Here is a 23202-nt window from a genome sequence, read left to right on the forward strand (position 1 = left end):
GGAAATCTAGGATGAAAAAAAGAAATGAACAAAGTGGCAAATACTTTGTTTAATAAGGATAATTTTTTTTAAGATTTTATTTATTTATTCATGAGAAACACAGAGAGAGAGAGAGAGAAAGAGAGAGAGAGGCAGAGATACAGGCAGAGGGAGAAGCAGGCTCATGCAGGGAGCCCGATGTGGGACTCGATCCCGTCTCCAGGATCACGCCCTGGGCCGAAGGTGGCGCCAAACCACTGAACCACCTGGGCTGCCCAATAAAGATAAATAGATGAACACTGTACAAAAACAATTTTATGTAGGTTTAAAAATATAGAGAATTAAAATCAATAATAATAATAATAATAATAATAATAATATATAAATTGGGAGAGACTAAAAGGAGTAAAGTACTTTAAGGTCTTAAATTTTTCTAAGAGGAGAGTTAAAATATTGATTAGTTTTTAATTATATAAGTTAAGAGCACATATTGTAGTTTGGGGAATAATAATAAAAATATTGAAATGGTGTATAACTTATAAATAAACCAGAAGAGAGAAAAAAATGGATGAATAAAAACATAATAAATTCAAAAGACGGCAAGAAAGGTAAGAAAAAGAAACAAGGAGTAGCCAGCCGGTACAAAAAGTCAAGAACAAATGAAGTCAGAATATCCACTCTTCAACCAGAAAGGCCTCACAGATCACCAAGCATCCAGGGCAGCCCCCAACTAAAGCAGAAAGAGTTCGTTGACTATGTAGAGCCCCAGGGCTGAGACATCTTCACCCAAATCTCATCGCATCTAGGTTTCTATAATTAATGTGGAGAAAAATACTCCCTGAACAAAATATTTACCATCTTCCTGGTGATTGTCACTTGGGATCTCCCTTCTTGCCACTTCCTGCAACAAAAAAAGTTTGAATGTTTAGGAAAAGAGAGTTACTAGACATCCAGACGTGACCTTACTAGACATTTCCTTTAAAACAAATACTAAGATAGTTTAAAATGGTAATTGAGCTAGTTTCTAAGTTACCTAAAGAGAATCTTCAAAAACAAAGGAACCAACTAAATGCTAATCTGTCTTTTTATAAGTTGAAGGTATTACAAACTCAAACTGAAAAAACCCATACTTTTTTACTAGTACAATGTTGATTATCCAAATGTGGATTAATCAAAGCTCTCGCTTCTTTTTTCCCTTCTTTTGGCTATTTTAAGCAATTTCATTGCTCATAATTTATCAAAGAAAATGCATACAAAAGGAGAAGTTAAAGCAGTCAATTCTGTTTCCTACATCATATTCACTCATACAAATGAGTCTTATATAATGGTTGTATCCCCCTCCCACCAATTTTTTTCACCAAAAATTTAGTCTTAATTTTTGCCTTATTTTACACAATCCCTACCTCCCCACAACTTTTATGCCATCTTTACCCCTTAACTTTTCTCCTTTTATGTTCCAATGGAGAGGCAGCTTTAGGAAAGTCACCCTTGAGATGTTAAGATTCAGTAATTAAAAGTAAGAGGTAGGGGCGCTTGGGTGGATCAGTTGGTTGAGCATCTGGCTCTTGGTTTTGGCTTAGGTCATATCGGGTCCTGCATGGAGCTCCATGCTCCGCAGGGAGTCTGCTTCCCCTCACTCTCTTCTCCCATTCATTCTCTCTCTTTCTCTCTTAGATAGATAGATAGATAGATAGATAGATAGATAGATAGATAGATATTTTATTTTTTTTAAAGATTTTATTTATTTATTCATGAGAGACACACACACACACACACAGAGAGAGAGAGAGAGAGAGAGAGAGAGAGAGGCAGAGACATAGGCAGAGGGAGAAGCAGGCTCCATGCACCGGGAGCCCGACGTGGGATTCGATCCCAGGTCTCCAGGATCGCGCCCTGGGCCAAAGGCAGGCGCTAAACCGCTGCGCCACCCAGGGATCCCGATAGATAGATATTTTAAAGAAAAAGTCAAGTCAGAGGTAAAAAATGTAAGAAGTCATGTAACAAGGGATGGAGACATTTGGTAGAGAGAAGAAATTTTAAAACCAGCCAAAACCTCTAACTGTTGTATTCCTGTTTGAGAGCCAAAACATGTGGCATAAAATGTGCTAAAGTTGTATGTATAAATATGCTACTTTCAATAATGGGATAGTAGGGGAGAGGGAAAAGGGAGATTGCAATTAATGGAGAAGATCCTCTGCATCCTGTCTGTTCTTCTTTCCTTTTAAAGGGTCTAAAATGCGTTCATCAAAAAAGTCCTCCTAGATCTCATAAATAATTGAAAGTCCAATGAATTGTTAGTAGTAATCATTGACTAGTCAACAGGTCAACAGGAAAGTGAATACATTACCTGTGTTCCCAGTGGGAAAGTGTCTAATTTCTGATCTGGTATAGCATTGTCCTGGGTTGCAGAAGTACTTGTTAGGGAATCCTTTATTTCCCGGTTAGGGAAGGGAATAAAAAGTCCTTTGTTTGAGTCTGTGTTAAAAGAAAAGGCACACAATGAAGCACTGACCAGACTTCCACAGCAACATGTCTATGGAAAGATACTGGAAGGGAAGTCACAAGATTGAGAGCTAGTTCTGGTGCTACCAGTTGGAAACCATGTGAACTCAGGCAAACTACTTAATCTCTCTGATTTTTTCCATTATAAAACAGTGATGATAAGACCTAAACCGCCTATCTCTTAGGGTTGAGGTAAGGTTAAAACAAGGTAATTGGAAGTGCCTGGCTGGCTTAGTCAGTGGAGCGTGCAACTCTTGATCTTGGGGTTGTAATTTCAAGCCTCACACTGGGTAGAGATTACTTAAAAATAAAATCTTTAAAACAAACAGATAAACAAAACCATATCCTAGTCCTGGCCATTCTAGAAACTATTATCAAAAAGAGCCAGTTAGGATTTTTATTAGATTGGAACACTTGTACAGAAGTTTTTGTACATTATTTTTTTTAAGATTTATTTATTTGAGAAAGAAAGAGAGAGAGCATGTGTGACCAGGGGGAGAGATAAAGGGAGGGAGAATCTCAAGCAGACTCTGCACTGAGCTTAGAGCCCAACATGGGACTCCATCTCAGGAACTTGAGGTCATGACCTGAGCTGAAACCAAGAGTCAGTTGCTCAACTGACTGAGCTGCTCAGGCACCCAGTACATTCTTGATCAATTCTTGATCAACTTGTTAATCATAGAGTTCTAGGATCTGGAGTCTTCGGGGGAACTTGGATGAAAATAAGAGTTTCCTGTTTAGGAAAGTTTTTTCCCCTAACAGGATTATGTAAGAATTAAGATAGTTTCAAAAACCTGGGCCTTAGTCAAACAATGTGCTCTTCTGCTAGTTCTCATCTGTAGGCTCTGGCAACAGAAAGCTCCTGTAAGCCAGGGAAACTGAGAATATGCAGTGAATAAAGCCAGCTTTTTGAAAATCCAGCTCCTCATTCCATTTGGGGTTCTAAAATGCTTCCTATTTCTGAGTTGCCTTCTGGGACTGGAATTTCCTATTACTTCAATATAAAATGCTCTTCTACCATTGTATTTGACACAACTACTTTTAAGCTTTCAAAGTTTATGTTCTCTGGCCCCTATTGCACTAGTAACACAGAAGAGAACAAAACAAAGCAAAGTAAAGCAGAAATTACTGGTCTTACCCTGATTCTTAGTAGAATATGAGAATGGTAAGTAAGCTGCAATTTTGGGTACAGGCCTTCTCTTACCTGAATCCTACAGAACAATACTTAGACTTCCCAGATGTCCAAGACCGTGCTCCATCTTGGTTTTCCTTCTACTGTACTTATATTCTTTTGGAGATTCACAGGTTCTTTCAAATTCCCCAATGTCCATATTCTTTGCTGAATGCTATCATACCTTCTCTTTATCACCTAAATCTGGATGACCCAAAATCTAAATCTTTTTTTTTTAATTTTTATTTATTTATGATAGTCACACACAGAGAGAGAGAGAGAGGCAGAGACACAGGCAGAGGGAGAAGCAGGCTCCATGCACCGGGAGCCCGACGTGGGATTCGATCCTGCGTCTCCAGGATCGCGCCCTGGGCCAAAGGCAGGTGCTAAACCGCTGCACGACCCAGGGATCCCCCAAAATCTAAATCTTAAGTCTGATCTCTCTTTTGATGTCCACACCTAAGTTTCTTGAACTGCCTCCAAGGAGTGCCCCTGTCCTAGACAAGAAAAACATCAGTATTTTCTAAACCAAACTCATTATCTTCACATCCAGGCCTACTTCTACTGAGGCTCCCCACCTTCCACTCAAAACTACATCTCAGCACTGGCATTACTATTCAACCAATCCCTCAAGACAGAAACAAGTTCTTTGACTCTTACTCATCTCAAACTTCAATCAATTACCAAGGGCTACAGAATCATTTTTTGGAGAGGGGGGGAGGAATCTTTAACTTTATTCATATACCATACAATTAACCCTTTTACTGTGTACAATTCAGTGGTTTTCAGTACATTCACAAAGTTGTCAACCATCACCACCATCTATTTTATCTGAAAAGAAACTCAATTAGCTGTCACTTTCAATTCTCTCTTCCCTACCAGCACCTGGCAACCATCAATATACTTTCTTTCTTTTTTTTTGAATTTTTATTTATTTATGATAGTCACACACACACACACAGAGAGGCAGAGACACAGGCAGAGGGAGAAGCAGGCTCCATGCACCGGGAGCCCGACATGGGATTTGATCCCGGGTCTCCAGGATCACGCCCTGGGCCAAAGGCAGGCGCTAAACCACTGCGCCACCCAGGGATCCCTCAATATACTTTCTGTATGGATTTTCCTATTCCGAACATTTCATATAAATGGAATAATATGATATTTGGCTTTTTGTGTCTAGCTCCTATTACTTAGCATGATGTTTTCAAGATATATATTGTAGATGTATCAGTACTTCATTCTTTTCTTATGGCTGAGTAATGTGCCTTATATAGATATACCATATTTTGTTTATCCATTCATCAGCTGATAGACTTTTGGGCTATTGTAGATAATGCTTTCACTCCTGTACAAGGGTGATTGTGATGAATTTTTCTTTGTTATTTTATTTTTAAAAATATTTTAAGTAATCTCTATACCCAATGTGTGGCTTGAACTTACAATCCTGAGACCAAGAGTCACATGTTCTACCCAATGAGCCAGCCAGATGCCTGCACCCCTTTGCTGTTTTAAAATAAGATATCAATTAGATCTATGTATTTTAGGTGTAATTCTATTAAAAGGTAAAACGAATTGGCTAAAAAGAGTTATGACCCCCTTCAACTCAGAGTTTATATGTGCTATATGCATGTAAATCATCTTTTGTTCTCCGGTAATCTGACATTCTACTCAACATAAACCTTCTATCCAAACCACCTGATTACTCAACTGTCTATGACCTGCTATACTCATTGACCCTTTCACACAGATATTCAAACCAATCTCACTAACCTCCCAGGCTATCCCAGGGCTCCCCTGTCTTTAACAGTTAAGGACTTTGTTTCCACATCTGCCACAAAACCTTTTCACATATGCTTTTAGCACAGTCCGAGCTTCTATAACATGTGCCCATCTACATCAGTGTTTCTCAAACTCATTATTCTCACAAATTCTGAGAATATGAATCCAGTTTGAGCGATTTCAACTTAAGAGGCTCAGTATATAAAAAGATATTTTAAAAAGCAGATTGTATTGGGTGACAGTTTGGCAGTTTCTTACAAAATTAAACACTTGGTATTTGCCTGAAGGAGTTGAAAACGTATGTCTACACACACTGCACATGGATGTTTATAGCAGCTTTTTTCAAAATTGCCAAAACTTAGAAGCAACCAAGATATCCTTCAGTAGGTGAATGGATAAATAAACTGTGGTACACCCAGACAACAGAATATTATTCAGCACTAGAAAGAAAGGAGCTATCAAGTCATGAAAAGACATAAAGGAATCTTAAAGGGACATTACTAAGTAAAGAAGACAATGTAAAAGGCTACATACTTAATAATTCCAGCTATACACCATCCTGGAAAAAGTAAAACTATGGAGACAGGGGAAGATGGCAGAGTAAGAAGCACCCTGTATCTGTCTTCCACCTAGGCAAACAATTATATCCGCAGAATCTGTCTAATGTAACTATTTTGGAATTCTGGAGTCTATTGAATGGCTCGCATTTCCCGGGCGGGGGGGGGGGGGGGGAGTGTAGGAGACCTGGAAGCTAAATTGAAGTTAACTTCAGTCAATTTCAGCTCTTGGCAGTATCAGTAGCAGCTACACATGTCCCACCCCTCACGCAAAAGAATGAAGGGGGACCCTTACCTAGTCATCCCTTCTCCCCTCTAGCCCCTGGCAACCACTGATATATTTACTAACGCCATAGATTTGGGGTTTTTTTCCTCAATTATTTTTATTGTGACAAAATACACATGACACAAAATTTATTAACTTAACCATTTTAAGTGTACAGTTCAGCAGTATTAAATGCATTCATAATGTTGTGCAACCATCATCACCATCATCTCTGGAACTCTTTTCATCTTATAAAACTGACACTATATCCATTAAATGCTAATGCCTTACTTCCTCCTCCCTGCAGCCGCTGGCAACCACAATTCTATTTTCTGTCTCTATGGTTTTGACTGCTTTAAGTATCTCGTATACGTGGAATCAGTGTTTATCTTTTTGTGACTGGCTAATTTTGCTTAGCATAATATCCTTAAGTTTCACTAATGTTGTAGCATATGTCAGAATTCTCTTCTTTTTTTTTTAAAGTTTTTAAAAATTTATTTATGATAGTCACAGAGAAAGAGAGAGAGAGAGAGAGAGAGGCAGAGGGAGAAGCAGGCTCCATGCACCGGGAGCCTGATGTGGGATTCAATCCCAGGTCCCCAGGATCGCGCCCCGGGCCAAAGGCAGGTGCCGAACCGCTGCGCCACCCAGGGATCCCTTCTTTTTTTTTTTTTTTTTTAATAGATTTTATTTATTTATTCGAGAAACAGATAGGCAGAGACACAGGCAGAGGGAGAAGCAGGCAGAGGGAGAAGCAGGCTCCATGCAGGAAGCCTGACATGGGACTCGATCCCTGGTCTCCAGGATCACACCCTGGGCTGAAGGTGGCGCTAAACCGCTGAGCCACCCCGGCTGCCCTCTTCTTTTTATTTTTTTTTATTTTATTTTTTATTTTTTTAAAGATTTTATTTATTTATTCATGATAGTCACAGAGAGAGAGAGAGGCAGAGACACAGGCAGAGGGAGAAGCAGGCTCCATGCACCGGGAGCCCGATGTGGGATTCGATCCCGGGTCTCCAGGATCGCGCCCTGGGCCAAAGGCAGGCGCCAAACCGCTGCGCCACCCAGGGATCCCTTCTTTTTAAATAGTGTGAATAATATTCCATTGTTTGTATATATCGCACATTCCTTATCCATTCATCTGTTTATGGACACTTGGATTGCTTCCATGTTTTAGCTACTGTGAATAATGCTGCTATGAACATAGGTATACAAACACCTCTTTAAGACCCTGCTTTCACTTCTTTGAGGATAGGCCCAAGTGGAATTACTGCTTTACAGGGTAATTTTATTTTTAATTTTTTCAGAAACTGCCATACTGTTGTCCATAGTATCTGTACCATTTTATATTCTCACCAAACAGTGGGACCAGTAGTTCCAATTTTTCCACATCCTTGCCAACATGTGTTATTTTCTGTTGTTTTAATAGTAGCCATGCTAATAGGTATCATTGTAAATGACTGGTTGGAAAGCACTGTTTGGAACAACTGAGCTAGTGGGAATTGTTCTCCAAAAAGCTTTCTCCTAGCCTGTAGCACAACCATTTGAACATGGCATAACCACTTTAGTCATATTGGATTACCAACAGTGCTTATAGGCAACACTCCCCAGGGGTCTAGCACAAACATAATTTTCAGTGGAAAGCAAAGCTCTTTAACGTTTCAAAGTAGCAAGATCAATTTTATATTAAAAAAAAAAAATCCAGGCAACAGCTGGAGCTTTCAAGAACCTTTAAAATGCCCTGTGTCTAGTAAAGCTAATTGTTCTCAGTAGAGAATATGCACCTTAAAAAAAAAAAAAAAAAAGATTGGAACCCTGGGTGGCTCAGCGGTTTAGCACCTGCCTTTGGCCCGGGGCATGATCCTGGAGTCCCGGGATCAGGTCCCTCATCGGGCTTCCTGCATGGAGCCTGCTTCTCCCTCTGCCTGTGTCTCTGCCTCTCTCTCTGTCTTTCATAAATAAATAAATAAATAAATAAATAAATAAATAAATAAATAAATAAATAAATAAATAAAATCTTTTAAAAAAAGATTGATTGACTGATTGATTGATTGATTTGAGAGACAGAGTGGGCTCAGGAGTATGGGGACGGGGAGGGGCAGGGGCAGAGAATCTTTTAGCAGGTCCCTGCTGAGAACAGAGCCTGATGTCCCATAAGATCATGATCTGAGCCAAAACAAGGAGTCCCACACGCTTAACTGAATTACCCAGATGCCCTAAAACTATGCACTTTAAGACAATTCATGGAGTGAATTTTTATGTGTGCTAATGATGTAATATGACATAAATGAAGTTTAATTCAGCTTGTCTAAAAAGAGGCAGTCAAATTATACTTCATTTTATCTTCATGATTCTGGAAATGGATATATTAATGTTTTTACCTATATAAAATACAGGAAGGCTGTATACCAAATTATTAATTAGGATTGTCTCGGGATCCCTAGGTGGCGCAGCGGTTTGGCGCCTGCCTTCGGCCTAGGGCACGATCCTGGAGACCCGGGATCGAGTCCCACATCGGGCTCCCAGTGCATGGAGCCTGCTTCTCCCTCTGCCTGTGTCTCTGCCTCTCTCTCTCTCTCTGTGACTATCATAAATAAATAAAAATTAAAAAAAAAAAATTAATTAGGATTGTCTCTAGGGTACAGGCTGATGAGTGATTAAAATGCTGTTCTTCATGCTTTTTAGTATTTTCCAAAATTATCACAACAGAATTTCATCAGGGGCATCTGGGTGGCTTAGTAGATTAAGTGCTGACTTTTGGTTTTAGCTCAGATCATGATCTCAGGGTCATGAGATTGAGCCCCATGATGGGCTTCAGGTTCAGCAAGGTGTCAGCTTAAGGTTCTCTTTCCTTCTCCCTCCCTTCTGTCCTTCCCACCCGTGTGCGTGCTCTCTCTCTTTCTCTCAAATAAATAAAATCTTAAAAACTAGAATTGCATCAAATTTTATCTATTTAAAATATGTATTTATTCATTTTAGAGAGCAAGCACAAGCAGGGAGGACATGGGCAAAGGGAGAATCCTAAGTAGACTTCCCACTGTATTTTTATTTATTTTTAAAATATTTTATTTATTTATTGTGTGAGCAGGGGTAGGGGCTGAGGGAGACAGAGAATCTCATGCAGACTCCTCACAGAGCACAGAGCCTGATATGGGGCTCAGTCCCACAACCCTGAGACTACAACCTGAGCTGAAATCAAGAGTCAGACACTTAACTGACTGAGCTAACCGGGTGCCTCAGAATTTCATCAAATTTTAAATATGAAAAATGCTATTTAAAATGAAATAAAGCAATCCATGCTCCATAATGTATGTGCACTGAGATTTCCAAGAAGGAATAATAAAAATCATACTTCACAATGGCTTATTTTACCATGAAATCATGTGAAACTGACTTATCAATAAATGTCCACATGGATAGATAAGTAGTAAGGAAAACAAAATATGTTATAAACTGGAAATTCTTACTGTCTAAGCTACACAGCCCATCTTTAAAAGTAATTGCTGGAATGAAACGCCAGGACACCTGCACCCCGATGTTTATAGCAGCAATGGCCACGATAGCCAAACTGTGGAAGGAGCCTCGGTGTCCAACGAAAGATGAATGGATAAAGAAGATGTGGTTTATGTATACAATGGAATATTACTCAGCTATTAGAAATGACAAATACCCACCATTTGCTTCAACGTGGATGGAACTGGAGGGTATCATGCTGAGTGAAGTAAGCCAGTCGGAGAAGGACAAACATTATATGTTCTCATTCATTTGGGGAATATAAATAATAGTGAAAGGGAATATAAGGGAAGGGGGAAGAAATGTGTGGGAAATATCAGAAAGGGAGACAGAACGTAAAGACTGCTAACTCTGGGAAACGAACTAGGGGTGGTGGAAGGGGAGGAGGGCGGGGGGTGGGAGTGAATGGGTGACGGGCACTGGGGGTTATTCTGTATGTTAGTAAATTGAACACCAATAAAAAATAAATTAAAAAAAATTAAAAAAAAATAAATTCAGCAACCAATAAAAAAAATAAAAAATAAAAGTAATTGCTGGGATTTTAGGGATTAATTTTTTTCAGGGATTAATTTTTAGAGATTATAAATAATTTGGTATATCCCTCAAAGGGACAAAGGCCTCTATAGAATAAAGTTTTCTCAACTAAAAGGTCATCTGATGAGTGCCAGGTTAATCCATAAGGGTCCGCTGCATGTCATTTCTTTTATGGAAAGCTATCTAGTTGCCTGTGTCACGATCATTAATGTGGCATAACCACTTTAATCCTATTAGGTTACCAACAGCGCTTATAGGCAACACTCACCAGGAACATAGCACAAACACAAGAGATTCTGCAGCTGCAAAGGTTCAAGGTGGAGAAACACAGAAGGCCCAGGGTCTGAGCTGCATTGATGCAGATGAATCATGAGTCTCTGGCTAATGAATCAATCACCCTAGCAATGCTCAGGGGCCATAGGGACTGGCAATGCAATTTTCAGAATGTACTAAATGATGTAAATGGATGTAAATGAAATTGAATTCTGAGTACAGCTTGTACTTGATGGGTTCTGGATTAGGCCTACTCAATAAATAGGGCTTTTTCTGGTAGTTGAGAGGAGGAGGAAAAACACAGTCAGTAAATCTTGTGCTTCTTCAAGTCGGTTACTTCTCAACTATATTGTCTTCGTCCTACCCAGGGTTGGCCACAAAAGCTGAAATAACTAATATTTTAAGCATTTTGTGATCAAAGAGAGAAAACTTACCAGTTTCAATTCTGTTATCAACATTGGCATTGATTTTTGATGTAGAGCTCTCGTCTGTCACACAGTTTTTCATTGTCTTCTCCCTAGAGCTGCCACAAAGAATAATTTATTTAAAACTCAAAAAAAAAAAAAAAAAAAAAAAAAGCTGGAAAGGTTTCTGAGATCACCCAGTAAATGCATTTGGAAAACATTAACTCGTGGTAATCAGATTTCTTTTAAATGTTCTAGAAATGTTCACAATATTTCAGTTAAGCCCATTTTTTAAAACCATAATATTACTGGGAATAGTGAGAGAGGAGGACACTATAGTTCAGCTTTTATTTATTTATTTTTTAAAGATTTTACTTATTTATTCTTGAGAGGCAGAGAGAGAGAGGCAGAGACACAGGCAGAGGGAGAAACAGGCTCCATGCAGGGAGCCTGACGTGGGCCCCGATCCCGGCACGCCAGGATCACACCCTGGGCCGAAGGCAGGCGCCAAACTGCTGAACCACCCAGGGATCCCCCTAGTTCAGCTTTTAAAGTATGAAAGTCGGGCAGCCCCGATGGCCCAGCGGTTTGGTGCTGCCTTCAGCCCGGGGTATGCTCCTGGAGACCCGGGATCGAGTCCCACGTTCAAGCTCCCTGCATGGAGCCTGCTTCTCCCTCTGCCTGTGTCTCTGCCTCTCTCTCTGTGTCTTTCATGAATAAAAAAAACAAAGTATGAAAGTCAGGGCTCAGCTGGTTGAGCATCCAACTCTTGATTTCAGCTCAGGTCATGATCTCATCAGGGTCGTGGGATGGGGCTCTGCATAAGACTCTGTGCTACGGGGGAAAAAAAAAAAAAAAAAAGACTCTGCTACGCTGAGCCTGCTTGAGATTCCCTTTCCTTCTGCCCCTCCCCCCCCCCCCCCCCCCCCCGTTTGCAAGGGCTAGCTCTCTAAATAAAATCCCGCCCCCCCCAAAAAAAGTATGAAAGCCAGAAAATTCAGAACTTAGACTGTTTTTTTTTTTTTTAAATAAATATTTTTTCATGAGACACACACACACACACACACAGAGGGGCAGAGACACAGGCAGAGGGAGAAGCAGGCTCTATGCAGGGAGCTTGATGTGGACTCGATCCCACGTCTTCAGGATCATACCCCGGGGCTGAAGGCGACACTAAACTGCCGAGCTATCCAGGCTGCCCTAGAACTTAGACTGTTTTCTTGACATAAACTTAGGTCTAAATGATTAAGGGAATAATAATTTTTTTAAATTAAAAAATTCATAGAGCACAGAAAGGAAGGTTCTGCTGCCAAGAATTATAGTGGGGGAAACTACAGCCATTAGTTAAAAAAAATAAAAAAGACAAAAAGGCAAATGTTTGCACTTGATTGATACAGTATAGTAAGATGTAAGCACAGTAAGTACAGATTGGGACATATAGACAGGCCAGATGATGAGCCAGGCACTTTACATGCACCATTTCATTTAATCATAAAGGCTCCCCTATTATCTATAGGTTGGGAAAACAGGAACTCAGAAAGACTTAAAAAAATCTTTACTCAATGTTGAAGAGCTTTTAAGATATTAATGCTAGGACTGGGCACTTGAGTAACATTTTACCTCTGGGTTTGCAATCATATGGTAATTAAACAGAAATATGATGGTGCTAATTATCTGCCTTACTAGGAAATGTATTTAATTATACATTAATTCATTTCTGTATTTCTTTTTTTTTTTTCATCTCTGTATTTCTGTAGTAAAGAGGGTACCCTCAATGAATTAAAATAATTAGTTCACAAAATATATATACAAATAATTTTTAGGAACATTCCATCTCTTTCTATAGCAGAGTGAATTTTACTCTATATAAAAACCTCAATAAACTTGATTTTATTTTATTTTTTTTAAATATTTATTTATTTATTCATTCAGAGAGAGCGAAGAGAGAGGCAGAGACACAGGCAAAGGGAGAAGCAGGCTCCATGCAGGAAGCCCGATGTGGAACTCAATCCTGGGTCTCCAGGATCACACCCCAGGCTGCAGGCGGCGCTAAACCGCTGTGCCACCAGGGCTGCCCTAAACTTGATTTTAAAAATAGAGAACTAAAAAATATATATATAGGGTTACATTATAAAATACATAAAGGATCAGAGCAGAGAGAGACAAAGGAAAGATCTCAGACCAACAGAGCAGACATTGACTTCATTCATTCATCATTCAACAAATTATTTCTTGGAGCCTTATATGTCTCAGGCATTGTTTTAGGCACTAGGGAATACTGCAATAAATACGACAAGCAAAGTCCTAGCTCTTACGGAGGGGAAAGGCAATAAACAAAGAAAAAAATCTCATTTTGGAGAATATTTAATTCTGGGATGCCTGGGTGGCTCACTGGTTGAACATATGCCTTATGCTCAGGGTGTGATCCTGGAGTCCCAGGATCAAGTCTTACATTGGGCTCCTTATATGGAAACTGCTTCTCCTCCCTCTGCCTATGACTCTGCTTTTCTCTCTGCCTCTCTCTGTGTCTCTCATGAATAAATAAAATCTTTAAAAAAAAGAATATTTAATGTTGTGGAGACATGTTCATATCTTATCAAACTAAAAATGGTATGTATAGGAAGCAAATTACTATAAATATATGTATTATTTTATTATTAATGTATAAAGATCTATTATATAATATAGATATTGTATACACATACATATACCTAAAACTAAGAGGATATTTACTATAATTAATGTTTATTTCTGGGTAATGAAATTATGAGTTGCTTATTTATTTCTTCTGGTTTTTCTATACTTTCCAAAATCTCAGTAAGTATGCATTACTTTTACTATCAGAAAACAATACTAGGGGGATCCCTGGGTGGCGCAGCGGATTGGCGCCTGCCTTTGGCCCAGGGCGCGATCCTGGAGACCCGGGATCGAGTCCCACGTTAGGCTCCCGGTGCATGGAGCCTGCTTCTCCCTCTGCCTGTGTCTCTGCCTCTCTCTCTCTCTCAAAAAATAAAAATAAAAAAATAAAAATAATAATAAAAAAAGAAAACAATACTAACAGACACATGTACATGTATCTATAGGTAGGTACACAGAGGTCTAGAAGGATATATATCAAACATTACTAGTAGTTAGCTCTTGGTAGCACAGTATGGGGTGATTTTGACTTTTTTCATTGCATTTTTCTGTATTATGTAAATTGTAATGGACTTCTGTTTTCCAAAAATAATAAAGCTACTTTTTAAAAATAAAGAACACGAGTTTTGGAGTAGAAGATATGGTTATCTTATTTTGATCAGGTTTTAGTAACAAGAAGTAGAAAAATCTACCTTTCAGATACTTTAGAGCTTCAAGGTCTGTTTACTTTTGGTTCTGTAGATAAATGTTTCCTTTACCTTTTAACAAACTAACCTCCATGGTAATATAAACCTTCTAATTCAATAGGAAAAGACCATGTACTGATTTATAACTCCAAGAAAGAGTTGGTAAGCATTTACAGGGATGATTTCTCATAGTATCCATATCTTTAAGCTTTGAACAGCAGCTTTAGAGAATTATCAACAATTATTCCAAAGCAGACCCAGTAGTTCAAGAAAGCAGAAATGTTCCCTCTGAGGGCCAGATTCTCATCCCAGATAAATCTCGATATGTTAAATATTTTTATTTCTGATCTGAGGATTCTTATACCTTGTGAAGATTTCTGCTAGAAAATGAAGACATTAAGTTGGAATTCACTACTGTCTATGTCTGACCCAAACTCATTTTTTTTTTTTTTTTGGTAAAGAATTGTCTTACCTTTTTTCCACCTCTAAAAGAAAATTTTCACTGTTGCCCAACTGACTAAAATGCAGCTTGGCAGCTTTTCTCTCACTTTCTCGCACAGCTCGGTCATCTGGAGGCAAAAACCGTGGTCTGAGCATATTTCTTTTTTGGAGTAAACAGTACTGGGTCAGAAAACCATATTCACAGAGTAAAAACTAAAGATCAGTATCATATTCTTTTGTTAGAGACAGGTCACAAAATAATGCTATTATGTTGTCACTGCAGCAAGTAGTAACTCAGGGAGACTGCAGGGATACCATAGCAACAACTGCCACATAAGTGTAACTACACCTGCAGGAAAGTAGAGTTTAGGCAGCAAACAATTCAAATGGTCTAATATTGTGTTGAAAGTTAAAAAAAAAAAAAAAAATAAAAATAAAAAATAAAAAATAAAAAAAAGAAAGTTAAACCATTTCTGAAAGAAATTAGTTTCCCCACAGTAACTTTCCTAGGGGCATGTGAAATCCAAGTTTGTATCAATAAGAAATGTATACTCAACAATAAAATTATAAAGAAATGCAGCTCATTTGAAGGAATATTTTATTGCTCCTTGACATTAAACCCCAAAGAGTTGTTGTATTCACTTTCTATTGCTAATATAGTTGCAAATTTGGGGCACCTGGAAAAATAAATCTCAACCTGGAAACTCTTTGTTGGGGAGGAAGTGGTGGTGAAACCATCAACTGAAGAAAACTAAAGCTGGAAGTAACTGATAAAATCAGATTGTCATTCAATAATAAAGGACTTGTCATACATCCTGCCAACCCAAAAGAATTATATAAATATTGACTAATAAACAAATATATCCTGCCAGCGCACACTCTGGGCCAACACCCAAAAGGTTAGGAGGGAGCTGGTTTAATGTAAATTCTGGGACAAGGAACAGGGGAGGAGGGTCTCACCCAGTTTCTCCAGAGTTTGTAGCGTGTACACAGCAAAGAGCCTATAATCTGTATCTTTCCTGACAACAGGATTGAGTCTCAAATCTAATTCTTTGAGGAAGGGTAAAGGCTGTAGGCGGGACACCTCCACTAATGAAGGAATGTTGTTATAATATAAATTCAGCTCTTGGAGTGAACACAAATACTGGATACCCTGCAAGGAAAAGACCACATTATGAAATCACACATTGCTAAGGACTAGGAATCTCACAGATAAATATATGGAAATATAAATAGATGGAAATATATCTATTTCTTCCATCCTTAAACATGTTACCTGAGTCACCCGTGAGAAAGGCAAAGTTGAAACTCTTATTTAGATGCCTGAGAATAAGAACAATGCAGCCTATGGGCACTAGATGTTTTATATATTAAACAACCTGTAGATATCATACATTTTCTCCTTACCAAATCTGACTGGAAATATCTGCAGTCAATTATCTACTTCTGTTGCTCCCTGATTATTCTCTTTTCCAGTGGTTAGCCCAAGCTACTTTTACCCTTCTCTTACCCTTGCCACATCCACTCTCCAGATCCCAGAAGCACCCCAATTTTCAAGAGGAAAGGAAGTAGGCAAAAGAGATAGTTCTAGGGGGTAGAAGGGTATAATTAAAAAAAATTAATATGTGTGTGTGTGTGTGTGTGTGTGTGTTATGTCCTTATATCTCAATGCCTCACGTTTAGGGTCAATGGAGTATATAGGAAAATGAAACAATGCTATATCTAATTCTTCCCTCTTGGAACAGTCTGGAACCCTTCTTATCCTGGTTTCTCCTTTCAGAATTACCCCACCCTCTCTATTTCTCTGGGATACCGGAGAGGAAAAGCCACAATTTGCCTCCTTTGCTGAAATCTACTACTGAAAATATTGTTTAATTTTTATGTATTTGGCTAGTTAGCTGCTTTTGCCCAACATTAAACTTCAAGACAATAATTCAAAACATGTACATATATGTATAATCATATTTTAGTAGTAAAAATGCTTGGCATAGAAGGAACTCATTGAGAGTAATTTCAGTAAAATTATTTTCCATCATGTATTTATGAAATAATGTTTTTTTTAGTCTTCTCTCATTCAAAATTACCATTTTCTTGTAGAAAATTTAGAAAACTCAAAGATATACACAAAGCATTTCTGAATAGATAATCCTGTTCACACTCCAATTCATTTCTTTCTGGTTTTTTTCTATTCCATTAGCTTCTATGTTGTGAAAGGATCAGTAGTTAGAAATAGTTCTCACTGACTTTGGCCCCACTCTCAGGGCAGAACACCATTAGGACTTTCTTTAAATGTGTCTAATGGCCCAGCTTAAGTAATCTTTTAATGTCTCTCAGTGTAAAAATCAAGGAAATGACTTCTATCCTCCTCTCACTTTTCCCACTTGGCATGAATTCATGTATTCCCCAAAGTTACACTAGAAATAATCACAAAACATTTATCCCCTGAGTAATTGAGAAAATTAAGAAAATTGATTCAGAACTGCTAGAGATGAGCATATATAGATAAGTCATAGATGCAAAAAATGCAGAAAACATTTACTAAGTGCTTCCTATATGCCAAGCAATGTACACATGCTAATTTGATTAATTTTTACAACAGTTTTTTTTGCCTAATTTACAGAAATGGAAAGAAAGTAAGATAAAAACAAATTATGACAACGTTCACTCAATTTTTTAGCCTGAAAATTAACAAAGATACATGTGAAAAGAGGAGACTTAAGTAACTCTGAACTAATGCTTTCTGAAATTGATGTGCCAAATATAAATGGCTGCTCCCAAATAGTCTAAAGACCTAGTTTAACTTGCAGCTTCTGCTTTTCCAAGTCCTAGCTGGAAATCTTGCTTGAACTTCCTTTTTTAGAGTCCTTTGTTTTTAGAACTTGACAATGAGTCTGGCTTGTCTTGTTGAATAAATATCCCCTTAGAAGCACAAAACTGGCAGAATAATCCATGAGATCACTGACTAATCCTGAAAAGCATTTGTGAGTCTTTCACCTTAAGCCTTGCAAAGAAGGGCTTAATCAAGACAGGCACCTAACTGGGTAAAAAGGGAACATTCGGAAGAAATACCATTTGAGGATCTACCACAAAGAAAACAGAGGTGGAAGTTCTGTGTGGAACTTATGTGTGCACACTTATATTTGTAGAGCTCTTTGTGTATTTGCTAATCCTCACATACTCTGCTTAAGCCTACTTTCCAGTCGTGCCCTCTGCTCTACCATCCCTTGATCTATACATTTTTCTCTGTTTTCAAGACCACCATTTCCTCTTCCTCCTTGAAAACACCCACAGTAACAATCCAGACCAGTGTTTCTCCACATGTGCTCCATGTACCAACATCCTCAGAATCCCCTGGGTGTATCCTGAGCCCACCCCAGACCGGTTAACTCAGAATCTCAGAGTAGGAACTAAGAATATGTACTTTCACGAGGGCTTCTCATATTTTCTTTTTACACACATAAAAAAAAAATGTCCTATTGCCTTAGCCTGTGATTGTTTAATATAATTTTCCTTGAGTACAAAAGAAATTTTCCCCAATATTTTATACCAGAAAATTTCAAACAGAATACAGCTGAATCAGTTTTATAGTCAATAATAAAATTTAGAAACATTTAAAAGGAAGATCATATATTCCCCAGGCTGACATTATCTCTTATTTCTTTCCATCAAAATAACTACTACTACTACTAAAATAAATTGGGCTGGAACGACTAGTTATAGAATATAGAACTTACCTTCAGACTTGTGATCAAATTTCTTGATAAATCTAAGGATCGGAGGTTTTTAAAATTTCTGAAGGCATCACCAATGGAATGAATTTTTCCAGCATAAGATCCCTGCAATGAAAGAGACTCCACCAATTCTGAAAAGAGATCACCAGTAGATATATTATGAACTCTGCTTAGATAAACAACAGAGTCAGTAAAAATCGGTCTTCCTTCCTCCCATAACCCATTTGTGAAAGGCCCTACATCCAAAGTTCGTAAGAAGATCAGATCTTCCTTTTAAAAGCAGCAATGTTGCCTAATACAGTGATACCAAATCTTGGTTTTACAGAACACTTATATTTCTCTATTCACCCAGAAGAATGTAGTAAAAGTCTCCAAAAGTTCTGAAAACAAATTTTAAAAGGAATTCAGCAATCCCCCTGCTAGGATTTAGCCCTATCTATTATACTAAAAAATTCTGCCAGGATATATAATATATACATATGGGTATCAATCGCAGAAAGGTTTTAGGATAGTTTAAAAAGAAAGAAAAAACGGACGCTTGGGTAGCTCAGCAGTTGAGCGTCTGTGTTTCACTCAGGGCATGATCCTGGGGTCTGGGATTGAGTTCCATATGGGGCTCCTTGTGGGGATACTGCTTCTCTCTCTGCCTGTGTCTCTGCCTCTCTCTCTCTCTCTCTTTCTGTCTCTCATGGATAAATAAATAAAATCTAAAAAAAAAAATTAATTAAGAAAAAAAAAAGAAAACTATCACAGGGTCCATCAGTAGGAGAGTAGAACTTAATGTCCTAAATAACAGTAGATTGATACAATGGACAAAGTACTAGATCTGTGGCTTTGTACAAGTCACTTACTCTCTCTGTACTTTAGCTTCCTTGTCTGTAAAATGGGGATAATAACAGTAATTAACTCATAAGGTGTTGTAGGGATTAAATTAATATATACAAAACTTAGAACAGTATCTGATACATGATAGTTGCTATATATGTGTTAATTATTGTTACACAATTATCAAAAAGAATGAGGTAGATTCGTAGATGATCATATGGAAAGATCCCAAAGACATTATGTGAGGGAAAAGTGTGTATATGTGGAACTATATTTTAAAGAATATATGTACATATATACTGGGACGCCTGGGTGGGTCAGAGGTTGGGCATCTGCCTTTGGCTCAGGGCGTGATCTCAGAGATGGGGTATGGAGTCCCACATCGGGCTCCCTGCATGGAGCCTGCTTTTCCCTCTGCCTGTGTCTCTGCCTCTCTTTCTCTCTCTCTGTTTCTCATGAATAAATAAATAAAATCTTAAAAAAAATCCTTAAAGAATATATATACATATATACAAATATAATATATTCATGAATATGGGAGAAAGTCAATTAGACTTTTAATAGCACTAAATAGAGAAGAATCTCAAAATTGTCAATAGGAACTCACTAGCAAATGTGATGAATCAAATAAAATCATAATCAAAACTGTAAGGAGGTTCTGCAAGATCCAATTTGTGAGTTCCAGGGGACTGCACTGAAATAAGTTTTAAGGTTCTAGAGCAGTCTGGGCCCTATAAACTCTGAAAATTAATAAACCGAAGGTCTCTTTCAAGACAAGACCCACATCAGGGAGAAATTAGTGAGAGTAGAATCCACATTGAATGGGACAGAAACAACAGGTTCAAAGGAAAAAGAAGATCAAGATACAAGTGGGGAGAGAAGCAAAGATGGCAGTTATCAGGAAGTGTAAAGCCCCCAGTTTTCAGCACTTTGTGAACAAAACAGAAGAGGGAGCTCCAAAACCCTGAAACCAGAAAAGCTACTCGGATCCACTCTTACCATGTAAAAGTATAGGAAAACATATTGCACTTAAAGAGCCACAGGAAAGGATTACAGTTCAATTTTATATGAGAGTAACATCACTAAAGAATGAAAGCACTCCAGAAAGATATATCACAAATGAAAGTTATAACTTAATATTTTGGAACAAGTTAAAAGATACCAAAACAAAATGTAGCAGTTCTTAGAGTGTGGTTCCTAGACCCCTGAAGGTCCCTGAGACATGTACCAGGGTCCACAAAATCAAAACTATTTTTTAATTACTTTCATAATAATATTAAAATATGGGCAGCCCAGGTAGCTCAGTGGTTTAGCGCTGCCTTCAGCCCAGGGCATGATCCTGGAGACCCAGAATCGAGTCCCACATTGGGCTCCCTGATGGAGTCTGCTTCTCCCTCTGCCTGTGTCTCTGCCTCTCTCTGTGTGTGTGTCTCTCATGAATAAATAAATAAAATCTTAAAAAAATATTAAAATACTAGTTAGCTTTTTCACTGTTGCACTTACAGTACAAAAGCAAAACTACCGGGGCCTTAGGATGACTCAACACTCATAGAATGCTCTTTACCATCATATACTTGCAGTGTTTTAAAATAACCAGTTTCACTTAAGAATGTCCCTTAAAAAGTAGTAAAAATTATTTTTATTCATGTGACTAAATGAGAAATATGCATGAAGTACTGCTGCATAATGAAGTATGGTGGATGCCCTGAAGGAAAACATTAATGTGATTTTTTTAATAAAGATTTATTTATTTTACAGAGAGTGTGTGTATGTAGCAGGGAGGGGCAAAGGGATGGGGGGGAGAGAGAGAGAGCGAGAAAGAGAAAATCTCAAGCAGACTCCATTGAGCACGGAACCAACGGCTCTATCTCACCACCGTTGAGATCATGACCTGAGCCTAAATGAGGAATTGGACACTTAACCAACTGAGCCATGCAGGTGCCCCACTGTGATTTTTGAGATGCCAGCTTAACTAGCTACTTTTTCTCTGGAATACCATTTTTATTTTTATTTTATTTTATTTTAAGAATTCTAATTTACGGGATCCCTGGGTGGCGCAGTGGTTTGGCGCCTGCCTTTGGCCCAGGGCGCGATCCTGGAGACCCGGGATCGAATCCCACGTCGGGCTCCCGGTGCATCGAGCCTGCTTCTCCCTCTGCCTGTGTCTCTGCCTCTCTCTCTCTCTGTGACTATCATAAATAAATAAAAATTAAAAAAAAAAGAATTCTAATTTACATTTTTTCAGCAGTTTTCAAACTTTTTGAAAAAAGGAAGATTTGAAATAAATCTTCAGGAAAAAAGGAAGATTTGAAAACAAAGATAGAACTAAAAAATAAAATAAAATAAAAAGTCCTTTCAAAAGTGAAGATCAGAGGTACCTGTGTGACTCTAGGGGTGCCTGGGGCAGTTTGGTAGTGTCTTAAACACAGCCGTCTAAACACAGCTTACCAGATGATCTAGCAATCATGCACCTTGATACTTGCCCAAATGAGTTGAAAGTTTATGTCCACACAGAAACTTCTATATACTTTTTAAAGATTTTATTTATTTATTCATGAGAGACACATAGAAGCAGAGATACAGGCAGAGGGAGGAGAAGCAGGCTCCATGCAGGGAGCCCCATGCAGGACTTGATCCTGGGAATCCCAGATCACGCCCTGAGCTGAAGGCAGACACTCAACCACTGAGCCACCCAGGCATCCCAGAAACCTCTAGGTTTATAGCACCTATACCTGTACATAAAGGCTTGTATGTATAAACCTGAATGTTTATAGCAATTTATAACTGCCAAAACTTAGAAGCAACCAAGATGTTCTTCAATAAGCAAATGGATAAATAAACTATGGTACCTCCACGCAGTGTAATATTATTCAGCAATAAAAAGAAATGAGCTATCAATTGAGCTGTGGAAAGACAGAGAAAATTTAAATACATATTGCTAAGTGAAAGAAGCCAGTCTGAAAAGCTTACATGTTGTATGATTCCAACTATATGAGATTGTGAAAAAGGCAACACTAAACAGCTCACTGATGTACAGAATGGTGACTATTTAATAATACTGCATTGCATATTTGAAAGTTGCTAAGTAGGTCTTATATGTTCTCATCACAAGAAAATAAATTTCTTTGTAACTATGTAAGGTGACAAATGCTAACTAGATTTATTGTATGTATACACAACAAAATGTATACAAATATCAAATCATTATCTTGTATATCTGAAACTGACATATAATGTATATCATTTATATCTCAATTAAAAGACTTTTTAAAAAGGTTAGTGGTTGAGGGTGCCTTGGTGGCTCAGTCAGTCGGTTAAAGATCTAGCTCTTGATTTTGGCTTAGGCCATGATCCCAGGGTCCTGGGATGGAGCCTTACAGCCCTGTGTCAGGCTCTGTGCTCAGTGGGGAGCTTGCTGGTGGGGGGATTCTCTCCCTCCCTTTCCCTTTGCCCTCCCCCACACTTCCACGCACATGCCCTCTCTCTCTCAAATCTTTTTTTTTTTTCAAATCTTTTTTTAAAATGGCTAGTAGTTGCCAGAGATTACATATTAAATGATTACTTATGACATTCTGAAACTATATGACATTCTGAAAAAAGTACTAGTAAAAAGATGAGTAGTTGCCAGAGGTTAAGTGGAAAGGGAGGGATGAACCAATGGAACATAGGGGATATTTAGGGCAGTAGAACTATTCTGTTTGATACTCTAATGGTATACACATGACATTACATATTTGTCAAAACACGATCATACAACACAAAGGATGAATCTTAATGTAAACAACAGACTTCAGTTAATAATAATATATTGATATTAGTTCACCAATCACAACAAACGTACCACAAATGCAAGATAATAATAGCAGGAGAAATTGTGGGGAGATGTGGGGGAGATATGAGAGGGG

General features: G+C 38.2%; 1 protein-coding gene across 7 annotated transcripts in view; it reads right to left on the reverse strand.

Annotated features, from left to right (window-relative positions):
- The window catches only part of LRRC36 (leucine rich repeat containing 36), a 54716-nt gene that overhangs the window by 23221 nt on the left and 8293 nt on the right, over positions 1-23202 (reverse strand). For 5 of the 7 annotated variants that reach the window (XM_038538646.1, XM_038538647.1, XM_038538648.1 and 2 more), the window contains exons 2-7: positions 18476-18603; positions 15702-15894; positions 14773-14869; positions 11008-11096; positions 2327-2454; positions 835-880 (exon numbers count right to left, since the gene is read on the reverse strand). In XM_038538646.1, the coding sequence (XP_038394574.1) occupies positions 835-880; positions 2327-2454; positions 11008-11096; positions 14773-14869; positions 15702-15894; positions 18476-18603 (681 nt within the window). Of the gene's footprint in view, positions 1-834; positions 881-2326; positions 2455-11007; positions 11097-14772; positions 14902-15701; positions 15895-18475; positions 18604-23202 lie in introns of those variants that run through there. The other 2 variants (XM_038538650.1, XM_038538651.1) reach the window with 1 other exon arrangement.

Source organism: Canis lupus, chromosome 5 (genome assembly GCF_011100685.1).
Source record: "Canis lupus familiaris isolate Mischka breed German Shepherd chromosome 5, alternate assembly UU_Cfam_GSD_1.0, whole genome shotgun sequence".
Taxonomy (NCBI): domain Eukaryota; kingdom Metazoa; phylum Chordata; class Mammalia; order Carnivora; family Canidae; genus Canis; species Canis lupus.